Source organism: Bos taurus, chromosome 20, assembly GCF_002263795.3.
Source record: "Bos taurus isolate L1 Dominette 01449 registration number 42190680 breed Hereford chromosome 20, ARS-UCD2.0, whole genome shotgun sequence".
Taxonomy (NCBI): domain Eukaryota; kingdom Metazoa; phylum Chordata; class Mammalia; order Artiodactyla; family Bovidae; genus Bos; species Bos taurus.
In genome coordinates this window covers 39227849-39243288 of record NC_037347.1, presented here as the reverse complement: position 1 = coordinate 39243288, position 15440 = coordinate 39227849, and the positions used below count along the sequence as shown (strand labels likewise).

At 40.6% G+C, this 15440-nt stretch overlaps 2 protein-coding genes across 5 annotated transcripts in view; one reads left to right on the top strand and one right to left on the bottom strand.

Moving 5' to 3' along the window:
- The window catches only part of TTC23L (tetratricopeptide repeat domain 23 like), a 66409-nt gene extending 62933 nt beyond the window's left edge, over positions 1 to 3476 (top strand). The window contains exons 12-13 of one of the 2 annotated variants that reach the window (XM_024981510.2): positions 2485 to 2591; positions 3402 to 3476. In XM_024981510.2, the coding sequence (XP_024837278.1) occupies positions 2485 to 2566 (82 nt within the window). In that variant the 3' untranslated portion in view covers positions 2567 to 2591; positions 3402 to 3476. The remainder of the gene's footprint in view (positions 1 to 2484; positions 2592 to 3401) is intronic. The other variant, XM_059878900.1, reaches the window with a different exon arrangement.
- Positions 3477 to 6581: 3105 nt separating this feature from the next.
- Positions 6582 to 15422, bottom strand: RAD1 (RAD1 checkpoint DNA exonuclease). 3 transcript variants are annotated; one of them, XM_005221599.5, is made up of 6 exons: positions 15215 to 15263; positions 14517 to 14802; positions 13146 to 13254; positions 11600 to 11858; positions 9157 to 9255; positions 6582 to 8843 (listed from the first exon to the last, which is right to left on the bottom strand). In XM_005221599.5, exons 2-6 carry the CDS (start codon positions 14709 to 14711, stop codon positions 8666 to 8668), a joined length of 840 nt encoding a protein of 279 aa, XP_005221656.1. In that variant the 5' UTR covers positions 14712 to 14802; positions 15215 to 15263; the 3' UTR covers positions 6582 to 8665. The 3 variants fall into 3 exon arrangements, with proteins under 3 accessions (XP_005221656.1, NP_001179419.1, XP_015314575.1); NM_001192490.2 differs by having other exon boundaries at positions 8666 to 8843; positions 14517 to 14744; positions 15215 to 15422; XM_015459089.3 differs by having other exon boundaries at positions 8758 to 8843; positions 9129 to 9255; positions 14517 to 14744.
- Positions 15423 to 15440: the final 18 nt, after the last annotated feature.

Here is a 15440-nt window from a genome sequence, read left to right as displayed (position 1 = left end):
AAGGAACTCACAGGAGGAGAAAGTTTCAGAAAAGGGTGTGGTCTTTGGCAATGTCACAAAAGACACGAAGGGGCAGTTTAAAGAAGAGGGATGCAATTGTCCAATAAACAGAAAGCAGGATTTCCAATCTCATACAGAATTTATAAATTCAAATGAAATATATTTACCACCTATTATATTGTGTGGTAGGGGCTTCCCAGGTGGCACCATGATAGAGAATCCACCTGCCAACACAGGGGATGCAGGAGACACAGATTTGATCCCTGGGTTGGGAAGATCCCCTGGAGAATGGAATGGCTGCCCACTCCAGTATCCTTGCCTGGAAAAGTCCATGGACAGAGGAACCTGGTGGGCTATAGTCAATGGAGTCACAAAGAGTGGGACACAACTGAGCACACATGCAAGAATATTTGTGAAAAGTACAGGTCATATAAACTCAGTCCTGTCAAAGATATGGGGAGATCAGCTCTCTAGTACCCTATGATGGAACTCTGGGTTGATATATATAACTATATATCTAGCTAGATAGGGCTTTGCTGGTGGCTCAGTGGTAAGGAATCCACCTGCCAATGCAGGAGATGGGGGTTTGATCCCTGTGTCGGGAAGATCTCCTGGAGGAGGAAATGGCTACCTCCAGTATTCTTGCCTGGAAAATTTCACAGACAGAGGAGCCTGGCAGGCTACAGTTCATGGGCTCGCAAAGAGTTGAACACAACTGAGCAACTAATACACACACACACACACACACACACACACACACAAATCAGAAACTCACTCATTATCTCTCCAGGTGGCCTTTTCCAATTATAGACAGTTCTAATTGTTCGAATGCAAGGTCATGAGCTTGAGAGTCAGACAGACCTCTGTTTGAATCCAGGCTCCTCCACTTTCTGTGTGCCATAAGGCAAGTTATCCTAAGCCTCAGTTTTCTCTAATGAGGATTAGAATAGCATCTATAATAAGGAAAGATAATAAAGAGTAAATTAGATTATTCACATAAAAAATGTAGCACAGCATCTCATATATAGTAAGTGCCCAATAAATATTAGCTATTTTTGCAACTCTAGCTGGTCACCCATACTTACTGGAAGTATGAAGGCGTGGATCATTAACTTCAACTTTGTCCTTGTTAGCCATCTTTAGGAGAGCTGCATGCTGAAAAATTGCTTTTGAATAACTTTCAATGGCTCTTAAGCTGTAGAAGACAACAGAAGGATCCTTTTCTCTTGATAGGAGGGGAAAGGAGGAGAGTACCTCAATGCCCATTAACCTATTAGTGATCTACTGTCTTCTTGGTCAAAAATCTTTGTGAACAACAATTGCCTTTTCTGGGCTGAGGGACGAGGGAGAGAAAGCCAAAGAAAAGAAGGATAAAAAAGGAGGATTTGGGGGTGTTTATTTCCAGAGAAAATTGCAGTAAGTAGAACAGTGGATACGCTCAGTAAATTTTCTGTCAGCCAGACTAGTCTTGGGCAAGACCTTCGTGATGAAAGTTATGCTCCAGAAGCTTGATTGTTTCCAGGCTACTGCATTTATATTCTTTCCCTATCATTAGTATATATTCTAATGCCTCCTCTACAAAATTAAAGGAGAAAATATTCTGCCAGACCTTGGTGTATGAGTGGGTGGGGAGCAAAATCTGCTCTAACATCCAGGTGCCCAGGGGCAGTGGCCTTTCCAAATTAGGATTCTGGGAATAGCTAGCAACACTGGGACAGGCAGAGCAGTGAACACTTAGGAGCATGTAGCTCCCATACTAGGGTCTCCATGGAGGGGAACAGAGGCTGCTAACTCACAAAGAGCCAACTCAGGGTACCTGGTCTTTGGTAGTGCATCAGGGGAACTTAATCAATGGCCACTCTGCCATGCCCACAAAAATGGAATGACAGGAGGCAGAGTGTGAATAGTGCAAGGAAAGCAAGTATATTTCACCACCTGGGCCCACTCTGGTAGTGATTTCCTAGAGTGATGCTTGAAGTTCCAGAGCAAAAGGCTAGGTCTGGTGGAGCCTGATTTATTATCATCATCTGCAGTGGGGCATGGGTGGGGGAAGAGCTAAACTTCTGCGACGGATTTGCGATTTACGCACAGAGTAAAGAGCAGTGTACCTTGAGTCCAGACATGTTGTGTGTGAGTCCCAACTCTGCTATGAGATAGCTATGTGGCTTTAAGTAGCCTAAACATTCTGAGCCTCACTTTTCCTCATCTTCAACATTCCTTCAACAAATGTATCTGGTGAGCATCTACTAAATCCTAGGTGCAGTTAGCGCTGCAGGTGGTAAATAAATAAAGATAAATAAAGCATGGCCATTACTGTGAAGGGGACAACTGTCTAGAGCAAGAGACGAGCATGAAAATAACGACAACGTGAAATACAGGTTCTGTAGGAGAAGTCTCAGTGCACTAAGAGCAGCAAGGAGAGACCATCTAAGAAGTCTGGAGAAGACTTCAAAGAGAGGGTTACATTCGAGTTGTTTCTTGAAGGGCGAGTAACAGTTCATCCAGATGGAGAAGAGAAGACATGCCGGGAAGAAGGCACTCTCTATGCAAAATCACAGAGGCCTGACATAGGGCAGCGTTTGGAAGGAATGGTAAGTTCTTAATGGCTGCTCTAGGGGACAGGATTTCCTAAAGGGTATTGTAAGCAATGTTGATTCCAAGGGACGGAGGAGGAAGAAAGGCTCTGTGGCAGAAATCCGTGTAGGAAGAAACCAAATTGGATTACACAAAGTGACACAGGTTTATTTCCTGAAGTACTTCCCAGAACTTGTTACACACTAAACTTCCCCCACTGGGTCTTAAATGCACAGATGATGTACACACTGGATCAGCCAGAGGCGTTTCAGTACCTGATTTCAGGAAAGGGGACTCCTGCCACCTTGTGGTGAGAGAGCGAGGCCCAAGGCCGGTATCTAGTTGCAGTCCCTAGCAGAGATCCCTCTCAGGTCTCTGCCCACCCCTGATTTTATGAGACCCCTGGGCAACTGACTTAATTTGTACCTACTTTTTTTTTCAGATTTGGAATCATATTATCTCTTGGTTTACTGATCAGGAAATTAAAGTGCCAGATAGCTTTCTGTATTTTATATGGTCCAGTAGTAGAATGAATAAGCCTTTACTGGGGCTTGCATATAAAAAAGCCTCAAGTTGCTCATAAAATTTTGTATATCATATTTCTGTGGAACAGATTTTTTTCAGGCAAACGGGGCTGTGAAAACCACACTTGTTGCAGGCTTGAGGTCTAAATAGGAGGTAACTGAGGAACACTTAATAGAAACCGGGTTTCTGGATCAGAAGGAGTTCAGCCTTCTAGCTCAATAAGGCAGTGGTTGGTGCTAGAAGGAGGGAGAGATGTCAAAAGCCAAGAAAACATGCACAAATGGCTTTCTCCTTTCCTCTAGGTCTTCTGTTATCAGTAAAGGGAAAACCTCTATCCAGGATAGTCAACAATAAAGCCAACCTGTTGATAACAAGCATTCTTGACCACAAAATATATTTACCAACACCGACAGCAGTGGCAGATCAAAAACAGAACCAAGGATTCTGGGGGGAAAAAAAAGGTCCACTTGACAGTGGCATTACAGGTAAAATACATATGGCCATTAGAAACCGGGATCCTGTTACCTGAGAGGAAGGAATCTTTTTTAGACACATGCTTTAAGTTAGTTTCTCATGTCACTGGGACTCCCATTACCTTCCATTTCCCCATTTCTAATTTCATTCTTTCCCATTCTGACTTTTAAAAAAAGTTCTGCAGTGCCTAAGTAGTTTATGTGTGAGCATTTTAATACAGTACTTATAAATATCTTTAGCCATAACCTGTTTAGGGTCCCTAAAATTGCTTTGTGTGAGGAAATGTTTGACCTTCTGGAACACTGACCTAACCTGGTCTACTGAAGTCATACCACATTAGAGTCATAAGGCCTTTCTGATTTTTGTAAATGAAGAAAACAGGACAAGAAGGGTTGATTCATTTGTGGTCAGTCTCGTGACTATAAAGCAGATGGTCACCTGAATCACAGGAGACTACTCTTTCCATCCCACTATGCTGCCCCTACCAGACTGGATTAAAAAGACTTGTTTTGGGAATGGAATGCTCACCAGGGTTGTTAAAAAAGAAATCCTAAGGCCCTGAATGGGCTTCCTTGGTGGCTCAGACAGTAAAGAATCTGCCTGCAATGCAGGGGACCTGGGTTCAATCCCTGGGTTGGGAAGATCCCCTGGAGAAGGAATGGCTACCCACTTCAGTATTGTGGCCTGGAGAATTCCATGGACAGAGGAGCCTGGCGGGCTACAGTCCATGGGGCTGCAGAGTCAGACACGACTGAGCGACTTTCAAAAAAAAAAAAAAAGGCCTTGAACCAGTGTGTGTTTAGGAAATTGGCAGTCTCAAATCATATTCCTTTGTGTGTTGAGGGACAGAGGAGAAATCAGATTCAGTTTGTACTATAGCTTTTATTTTTCCCTTGTTATCGCTCCTCAGTTACCTGAGCTGATTTAGTGGAGCTCAAACACCTGTGTCTTTGGGATCCACGTGTTTCTAAGAACATTTCTATCACTCATCAGTGCTTATACAACCACATCTTGGTTCTTCATTCAAGGTATTTTCTCATTTCATTCTGTTTCGTCTGTAAAACCTAGTAATCAGCCAGTATCCACAGTATTAGTAGTGAGCAGTGTTCTGCTGTGGCAGGAGGACATATATACTGGTTTATCCAGTGGTCTGGCCACAGACTGCTAGGCTTCCTCCTAGTAGCTGCCGCTGTCCCTCAGCTGATTCCAAGAGTGCTTTAAGCTTGGCACCCAGGAGCAGGGTTTCTGCTTACAGCTCTGGCCGAAGGCACCTATATTCCACTGACCTTCTCGGCAAGTACTTACAAACTAGTCACTCAGTGACTCACTGCAGATTTTAGCCCTGTTTGGAGATGGGACTGATGTTCTTGCCCAGAATATGCTGAGTTGACTAAAGCAGCCTCAGAAGAGTGGCTTGTTTTCACACACGCAGTTGAAAATAGTTTTTCAACAATGACTGTGATAAAAACAAAGTATTAGAAGTGGCCATTTTGGACTCCATTTTGGGTGGCACTAAAATTTAAAAATTTTACTATTTTGTGAGGTCCCAAAGTCTTAACATTTCCAAACCGACAAACCTCTATCAATAAAACAATAGCATAAAGTATTACATTGTAAAATAAAACATTATTGTGTAACCCTGTTGTCTCATCTTATTTTTAGTATCTCCAGTTTTTCTTTGTTGACAGTACAAAATTCCCACCTGTCCCCCAAGATTTTGATTTCAAAATGTTTTATGAAATGGTTTTAATATCCTCCTATCTGACAAAATAGAAAGCTGCCATCTATCTTGGTTCTAAAAGTTTAAAAATGTTACTATTTTTTGAAATCCCCAAGTTTTAAGAAACCACATTGGAAATGTTCAGCACAATACAACTTAATATAAAGTTTCACTCTTGGAAAACTGGAGTTGAGAACTAAGCTCCTTTCTAAACTCATTCAGTGAAGCAGCGATCTGGACAACCAATCAAAACACCTGAGGTTTCCAGCCACCCTAGTCCATAAGGTCATACACAGCTTAGACATTCCTTTGGTTATCGGGCACTGAAATTTCTGAGATAGATGAGGGTTAGCTACTTTCTTTCAGTCCCTGTAACTGAATTGGAAAACAAACAAAACCAAGCCCAGCTCAAACTCTCCCACATATAAATTTTAATAAATGTTCATTACCAAGCAGTTTCTGCAACTGGCTCTGGAAGTTCGGTGATGCCTTACCTCCATGTGTTGGCAGTGCACCCATCACTTTGCATTAAAGGTCCACTTAAGGCAAACCTGACAATATTCGAGACGGGACTGTCCTAATCCAGTCAGCAACAAGCAACAGAAATCCCTGGACAAATGGCAGGAGGTAAGTCAAGCCTCAGGCACCAGTCCTAAGGGTACAGACTACAGGCCTCACTAGATTCTCATATTCTTTCCGTAAAGGGATGGGGAACTACTCTGAAATTTAGTTCACATATCCTGAATACCTCTAGTTTTACCAATGAGAGCCACTACTATTAACTAGGAGTTACATCCAGTCAATGAGCTATACATTTCGAAAAGATAACCTACTTCAAACATTTACTCTTTTATTGAGGCTTCTGAAGTGACTGAGATATGGATGCCAGGAACACCCATGCCAGCTGCCTGGGGCATTTCTGATTAGAGGTTGAGCTGTCCACTGCTGGAGCAGGAAAACCCACAGTAGAGCTGCTAACTGCTGCAGAAGAGCATGCAACCTGACACTCATATAAAAATGCTACGAATACAAACTCGGGAAAAGAGAAAATGCTATTTCCCAATTCCTCAGAACCCAGCAGATTTTGTTTCAGGTGGGGACAAGAGCCAGCAGTATGAAGACGGAAAGGGGAAAAGGGAGTCTATGTAGTTCTGAACCCCCCCACTCACCCTAAGCTGTAGGGGCTGCCACATGCTGCCCTTTCAGCAATGGTAACTAATGCTTAGCAGGACTTGAGAGTATCACAGCAACTGTGTGGCTTCTTATAAAAAAAAAAAAAAACAAAACATGTATTACAAGACTTATTTTTATTACAACAGTAAAATTTAACATTTTTGTTTTGAATCATTTCATCAGTTCTAGGTGGAAGCATAATCATAAGTTGGGAATAAACTAATTAAAAATAGAAAAAAATAGCTACTGTTAATTTTATTAGAATTACAATTTTAAAATTTATTACAATTTTATTAGAAAGAATATGAGGTAAACTTCAGAAAGGTAAAGCTAAATCTTAGTCTTTTGTGACACGTGAACTCAACTTACAGTCACCAAAGCATCTGCGTTGCCCAAGTAAGTGCTCCCCCCAGTGGTCTCTCATAGGAACTTGAACAAAGTTAGGCTAGCAAATTAGGGAGTCAAACAGAACACACATAACTAGAAAATTCTTTATTAAAACATATCTTGATGTTACGGTGACTGAGAAAGAATTAAATTTATTAGCTTCTGAATTCTAAGTAACTCAAGATATGTTCAGCTGAAATAGTAGTCTTAAATGTGCAAAAATGTCAGTCTTATTTAATCATAGGTTCAACTTTCATAGTGACTAATAATCTGAAAGTGGAGGTCCTTTTATCTGATGAGTATTTACCTTATCCTGGCACTATTTTAGATACTAGACATGCCAATGGAAAAAAACCAAGTAACTGTCCAGTTTTAAATTTAAAGGAAAATTGTAGTCCTTGAAATGTTTACTGATTAAGTATTTTCATAATTATGTTTTAGACGTGTTTTGTTCTTAATGCTTATTGAGACAAAAAAAAATCTGGACATTTGGCAGATTCAATCATTTCCTTCTTGAACACATACTGTAACTTTACAAAACTCCAACGACTTTTGTACCAGCTGGGCATCCCGAGATTGCCCGGGAGACTTAACTAGTTATCCCGCATTCACCCTGGGCTAAATACCCAGCATTGCATGAGTCGTACAGGTACCCGGGAGCAGCGCCTACGTGCCTGCCCACTGAGATATGCCTTGGTTTGGTTGAGAAACTTAAAAAAAAAAAAAAATTATTTTTGGTTGTACGAGGTCTTTGTCATGTGCAAGCTTTTCTCTAGTTGCAGAACACGGGCTCTAGGGCACATGAGCTCAGTAGCTGCAGCTGCCAAGCTCTAGAGTACAGGCTCAGCAGTTGCGGTACACGGGCATAGCCGCTCCACAGAATGTGGGATCTTCCAGGATCAGGGATGGAACCTGTGTCTCCTGCATTGGCAGGTGGATTCTTTTACCACTGAGCCACTTGGGAAGCCCTGGTTGAGGAACTCTTATAGGCAAATAGAAGGTATCTAATAAGTACTTACTACAATGACTGGTTTTCAGAACAAGATGAAAACCTGTAATTCTGAAGACTGTTTTATATCATGTTCATAAATGCCTTCAAAATGTAAATAAATCATATAATTATTCAGACTTGTTTGATGACACTTAAACTTCAGAACACTTGCAAAGACATCACCTGTAAAAGCAGTCACTTCAATGCAATTAAAATGCTATTTTTAAAAAATATCCTTTAAAACAGTGGTTCTCAAACTTTAGCAAGGATCAGAATCTCGGGGGGTGGGGCGGTGAAGGGGGGAAGCTGTTTAAACTATAGATTGCTGGCCCCACCCTCAGAGTTCCTGACAAGTTTCCAGGTGGTCTAGGCATGACACTCTGAGAACCACTGCTTTATGACAGAGTCTCCAGAATTCCAACTAGGAAGTGATGCCCATATGCTATTGCTTTTTCTAATAGTAAATAAATAAAAGAACATTTCTGATATGGCTTCACCAAACTTCAAATTTTTATACTCTTGGAATGTCCTACTTAAGTAGAATAACACATAAAACTTATGCACCTTGACTTGTAACAATTTCCGTGAGTTCAAAAGACAGAACCACAAACTAGTCCATACTGGGTAATCTATGACTACGTGACAACATTACTGACAAAACCTACAGCAACTATCGGGACAGGGACTGTGCTGCTCCTCCTCCCTGCTTCTTCCCCTTACAAAATCTTAACAGGAAGTCATGAAGGGCACTGCGCTCAGCATGAGAACATGACCTACTACGCATGTGTACATAAACAGTGCGTGAACCGCCATACTGAAGACTAAGAGTCAGGAACTTCTTCATCAGGACAGCAGTAATATTCCACAAAGCATATTTGTCCATCTTCATTTCTAATCATATACTGTAATGAGAGAAATCCTCGGTTATCTGTTCGAATAGATACCTTACAAGACAGGACTAATGCCTTTGTAGAGGGTTTCAGTAAAGAAATCTTGTATCTGCAGAAAAGTAAACAAAAAGCTGTTATTTGGACACATTTAAAGCATAATTCCAAGTAAAGGACAGAAGTTAGCCAAGAACTACCAAACAGCAAATATAAGAACAGAATCAAAGAGCCGTCCAATTTGCTAATATTTTCTTCATTTTGAAAATTTAATTCACTATCACAATGCCAAATTCCCATGTAAACCCAGCAACCTACTATTTATTTTTTGCTATACTTTTATCTACACATTGAAAGTCTTAAAAAGTTTATTTAATAGAAATATAGTATTTAACCTCACCTTCATCACCAAATGGCAACCTACTGACCTGTTGACCTGGGTCTCATTGCAGTGAAATAATTCCATCAAATCAGAATCTTTGGGATAGTCAAGGTGGGAGCTTCCTGCATTCCCAAAAGTAGATAACCTATAGTAGAAAATGAGCAATTCATTTATTCATTGGTTCAACAATAAGCCACATTAGTATCCAAATAAGCAAACACTTCCTTAAGAAGCTCATTCTGGTGAGTGAAACACATATGTAGACAGCTGTAGACACAGCGCTGTAACAACATAATAAAGATTCCTGTAGGATGCTGCAGTACAGAGCTAGCAACTAATAAATGACTTTGAAAAAAGCCAGTCACAGAAGGAATCTAGGGGGCTCTGCCTCAATCTCATTACCTTAATATTACTTTGATATTGTCCTTCCCTCTTCCTCAAATCAGAACCATGTAACAGGAGAGTGGCAGAGTGACGGGCCCTGATCTATGTCAATGGCAAGCCCAGGGCCCTGCCAGCTATGTCTACTGCCACACCAAGCAATTAGGGCTTTTGTGTGTCTCAGACGCTTTTCAGGCTGTTTTATGGTTTTCTTTGCTTGGGAATATCAGTAGTTTGCAGACAATTTGTGAATGTTTATGTTTACTTAACTTACTGATCATTTGTTTTGGAAAGTGAAAAGTGTTAGTGGCTCAAGTCCTGTTCGACTCTTTGTGACTCCATGGACTGAAGCTCACCAGGTTCCTCTGTCCATGGGATTCTCCAGCAAGAATACTGGAGTGGGTTGCCATGCCCTTCTCCAGGGGACCTTCCTGACCAAGGGATCTAACGTGGGTATCCTGCATTGCAGGCAGATTCTTTACCATCTGAGCCACCTGGAATTAACATATATGAGCACTGTATGTGAGCGCTATATGAGCACAGTGATAAAGACCTAGGTGCTTGCTGGCTTTCCCCAGAATCCATCTTTTCCCTCTTTAACATCACCTCTTTCTCTGAGCCATGTTGTTCATGCCCAGCCATGCTGATGGTTCCCAAATCTATATTTTTAGTCTAGACTGATCTCCTGAACTCTACACCTATCTATCCAACTACTCCCTAGTGCCACAGGCTCAAGTTTAATATATCCAGAAAAAAATATTTCAACTTCCAGTTCCCCACCACCAAATAATTTCCTGTATGGGAGATGAAAAATACCATGATCCATCTAGTCACCCATGCTGAGAGAGATCATGTAGATGAGGAGCCTCTGGAATACTCTGTTTAAAGTGTCTGAAATCTTTAATTCACATCACTGCTTAAGTAGGGTTGCACTCATTTCCATTTTGATTAGCATTTTAACCAATCTTGAGCAAATTTTTTAACTACCTAACCAATAAGAAAAGCCTGCAGTTCTTCTAAAGGAGATACAAAAATAATAATTACACCTCTCATACCGTATGTATTTAACTCCTTTACTCTAATATTCTGAATGATTTCAAAAGAGTAGAAATAAATAAATTCTCTCTCTGATTCTAATCCTGAAGAGTTTTGCCATTTCATTCGTTGGGTCAAAATATGAGAAGCAGCTTGACAGTTTTTGATACTATATTCCTGCTGAAAATTGCCCTCTTAGGAATCTCACCCTGACCATGCCTCCCAAAGTACTCCTGTGCTGGTTCCCTAATCTTAACGGCATGTAATTTTGTTCTCTCTAAGGTGTTTCACGTATAGCCTCATCATCTTGATTTTAAGCTTTTCCTTCCTGTAGTGCTTAATGTTGGAGAAGGCAATGGCAACCCACTCCAGTACTCTTGCCTGGAAAATCCCATGGACGGAGGAGCCTGGTAGGCTGCAGTCCATGGAGTTGCTAAGAGTAGGACACGACTGAGCGACTTCACTTTCACTTTTCACTTTCATGCATTGGAGAAGGAAATGGCAACCCACTCCAGTGTTCTTGCCTGGAGAATCCCAGGGACGGGGGAGCCTGGTGGGCTGCCGTCTATGGGGTCGCACAGAGTCGGACACGACTGAAGCGACTTAGCAGCAGCAGCAGCACTTAATGTAAATATGCACACTATAGGTGATTGATACTTAAGTGAATGAACCATGTATAGAAAACACCTATTCCCTCCAGCATCTGTACTAACTTGGGAAAAAGAGATACTACATGCTGTAAACACCTTTTGCAAAAGTTTAAGCTCAATTTTCCTCACAATGCAACTGATCTATGGTGGTAAGTAGAACAGCAATGAAATGATCACTAGTTTATGAACTCAGAGATGGGGCTACTCTTCTAGAAACCAACACTACCTATGAAGCTTTATAGTGAGTTAGTCTTCCTGGGTCTTCTAGTGTCCTGACACATAAAAGTATGAACTAAGAGTAGAAGCTCTCTGAAGTTCTGAAAATTTTCATAACCTGGGTAACAAAAACTGCATTCTAAGAAAATGTGTAAGCAGGTAGATGGAGTAAACTACATTAACCAGGACTGCAGGGCTTTCAAGTACCTGAAATAAGGTTTATCTGGAGACATGGTGATCTGCAGGACCTCACTCGTCATATCCAACTCGGAAAATGCTTCACGGAGCCCCTCTGACTGCAGAATAATTTTATTAATGACATTGGTGCTGCAGAAATCAAAATCCAGAGTCTCCTCAGGCTCCTGAGTGTTGATTTTACACACTGTCACCACGCCTCCTTCTTCCAGAAACAGCATCAGAGGGTAACCATAACCTTGGTAACACATCCGAAGTGCAGTAAAAGTCCCTGCAATGGAAACAAATACTACTCTGGGCTTAGCTTTAGAGCTCTGGGCTCAGTTTCTACCTCAAATCATGCCTAAAACTCAAGAACATTTTACCGTGTCCATTTCTAGCATATATGTATGTATATCCTTATGAGAAGGGATCACATCTTTCCTGATGATAGTTGTGTGTAGACAATTCCAAAAATAACTGCAAAAAATTGGGAATAAAATGTAACTCTTTGAAATCATTTTCCAGGTTGAAAAAAAAAACACTTTAGAGATAGCTAGGTGATTATATATAAATATACAACTTCAGGATGGAGAATCTATACAGTCCATATTGCATGTATTAATAATAACTGTTGTAGGATAGATTATGCTATTCTTAAAGGTTCAATCTGGATTGCTTTCATATTGTCTTATTATAACATCAATGTATTTATTGTGATAAGGACCCTTCCAACGTTTTCTACTGGGAGATACTCTTTATATTTCACCACATCTTAAGGTCTAATTGGGAGAAAAAGGGTGGTTAACGGAGGTTAGGGTTTTAGCTCTGCAAAACTAGTACTAAAGAGGAGAAGGACTATGACAGGACACTCTACTCCTCTTAGTGGGTGGAGAACCACACTGAGGAATGGAAGAAGGCAGGTACTTTTATGGAAAACCAGTTGGGGATCACTGCATTAGAAAATGTATAATTTTAACCAATTCCTGACAATTTCGGAACTGTCAGTACACAATTAAAACATATTTTCTAGAGGACCATAACTGATCCTTTCCTATGAAGTAAAAATCATTCTTCTGGGGTTTCCTTGTAGTTTTAACTATTGTTAAAAGTATATGACTATTTTAAAGAAAAGCATTTAGGGAAATAAACTGAATTTATAAATAGGGCTTAAAGAAAAAAGAGCAAATGTCAAACACAGTGAACTGGGACTCAGGACAACTGGTATCTGTTTTTCTCTGCCACTAACTATAATTCTTGACAAATTAGGGAAAAGAAGCAATTAAAATATATTTCTCAATGTTAAACATATTTAAGACATGTTCAAAGTATTCTTTTGATTAGTTCAAATTTAAAATCCTAAAAGCTTTGTAAATTAAAAGATGAATGTAAATTAAGAACCATTAGCATCTACTAATATTATGAAAAATCAGAATATATGATTGTGGCAAATGAAAAATAAATTGGCAATTAATTTTTTAAACAAATGTTTATACTACTTATATTCTAATAATTTTCCCTGTATTTTTCTGACCATCCAGAAATGCTTTTATGTTATTATGACAATAAAATAGTTCACCTGGCACAGGACTTGATCCAAAAATAGATAAACAGTCTAAAAGGACAGTTAAATTAATTCGAAAAGTAACAGACTCTTCTTGAACTCTAAATTCTTGAAATATTCCAGCCTATAAAAAAAAAGTAAATGTGAAAATGTATGTTAAAGAATGATAATGCACACATACAATTCTAGAGCTGACTTTATGTTTTTAAAATAACAATATTGTGCTAAACCCATGAAAATAATTTGATTATCAGTCAACACATCTTAAACTTTTTCAACTGAGATCCATTAGAATACTACTACTCAGTAGTTGAAGGTGAAACTGATTTCAGTCTGATGCAAAACTTTATGAAAAGGTCCTTCATCTATCTCCTTGGAGCTAAACTATCTCCTACATGACTCTCCCTTGTCTTCTTTTTGTGCCCATCAGTTGGGCTAAGGTCATGTGGAAAACAGCCAAACAAATTAGACAATGCATGAGTAATAACTGACTCTCAATTTCTTTTTGAGGACAGGAACCATGTCTGATTAATCCCTCTATACCTGAGGTCATACTGTGCCCTTAGGTGTTCCAAAAACATGCTAAATTAAATGTGAAATCCTATCTGAACCATACAACTATTACTTTGTAAAAACAAACAGATTATAACCAATAAGAGGAAAAAATACTAACAGGGAAGTAGTGCAAAAGAGCATATACTACAGAAACAAATGTTGTGGGTTCTCATCCCACCTAAGCCACTTGCCAGCCATAGGACTGCTGACAAATCACTTAGTGTCTCAGTTTCCACAAATGTAAAATGGGAATAATAATAGAACCACCTCATAGGACTGTAGGACTGTTGACTTTTTTTAATTTATCAAAATAAATTTATTAAAAGTATTCAAAGACCACTTCAAAGTTTAGCCGCCATCAGTACAGTTTTGGCACTCATAATGACATGGTCATTTTCTACACAAAACACTCATTTTAGTACAAACACCAATTGACAGTTCAAACACATATCGTTTCAGTTTTAGAGTTATGTGAGACAACAGTACTGATGATCTGTAGTCATGGGAACTTCAGTACCCTTGCACATAGTAACCGTATATTACCTAGAACTAAAGAAACTACATCTAAACCACTATTGTGAGCATTAAATGATTTAAATATATAAACATACAAAACACTCAGAAAAAGTGCCCACCTATAGTTTAAAATATTTTAGACATTATTAACCATTATTTCTGTAAAACACGATAGGAAAAGGATTTGTTACCAGGAGAGAAAAAGAATTCAAATAATGATATTTTGTGCTCCAACTTAAGTAAGGACCCTTGGAATTCATTGAGCTGGGTGAAGAATGTCATATGTCACCGGATTAAAGGTGCCAACTTCCATACCTGAATAAAAGCATTTGCTTGTACACATTTTGCGTTTTCCACTGTAACCTTGATTCCATTTTTAGTAGCGAAACACGTGGCATGTTCTCGGAAATGAATAGCCTTCAAGATAGTGGAGAGGTTCCTGACGTTGTCAAGGCTGGCCACTAAGCAGTAATCATTCTCGTCTGGGATCCGCTGGGTTAGGAGGGGCATGGTCCACGGCGCATGCGGCCCCGAGGGATGCTCCTGATGAGATGCGACAGTAAAACTCCCCGTCCAGGCTGACGAGGCCCGCGATTTCAACCTGCGCTGAGCCGAGTGGAAGAGGCCTGGACGCTGAACTCGCCGAAGTAGGGACTGAAACCCCACCTCTGCCACTTAACTATCTCTAACTTTGGGGGAAATTACCCTGTAAACTAGGGTTTCGTCGTCTTTAGTAAGGAGACAGTAACACGAAAAGTTAAGAAGGACAGAAATACGCAACTAGCACGGTCAACCGGGGTCAGTTTCGCCAAGCCAAACAGAGGCTCCGCTTCCTCAGTCAGAGAAGCGGTGTCCCGCGCCTCCAATCTTGCTTCTAACAGGATATGCGCTACGGGGGCGGGCTTGAGTCCTTGGAAGGTCCTTCAAGAGACCCAGACAACCACCCACCACCACTCACCAGCCCACGACCCGCTTACAGACTTGTCTTGGGATCCCCAGCGCCCAAACCCTACCTGTGCGCAGCGCCCGGATGCAGCTCCTAGAAAACTGCGGAAGAAGTGGAACGGCTCCCGCCACTCTATTCAGATTTGCCGGTCACCTCGGCCACCGTCACCACAGAGATAGAAGAGGCCTAGAGAGCCGACCGGGCCGTACCATAAAGACGGGAAAGAGGCACCATAGAGCTGCAGGACTGTGGAGCTGGGGGCCGGGACCATAGAGACGGGAAGGCGGAGCGAG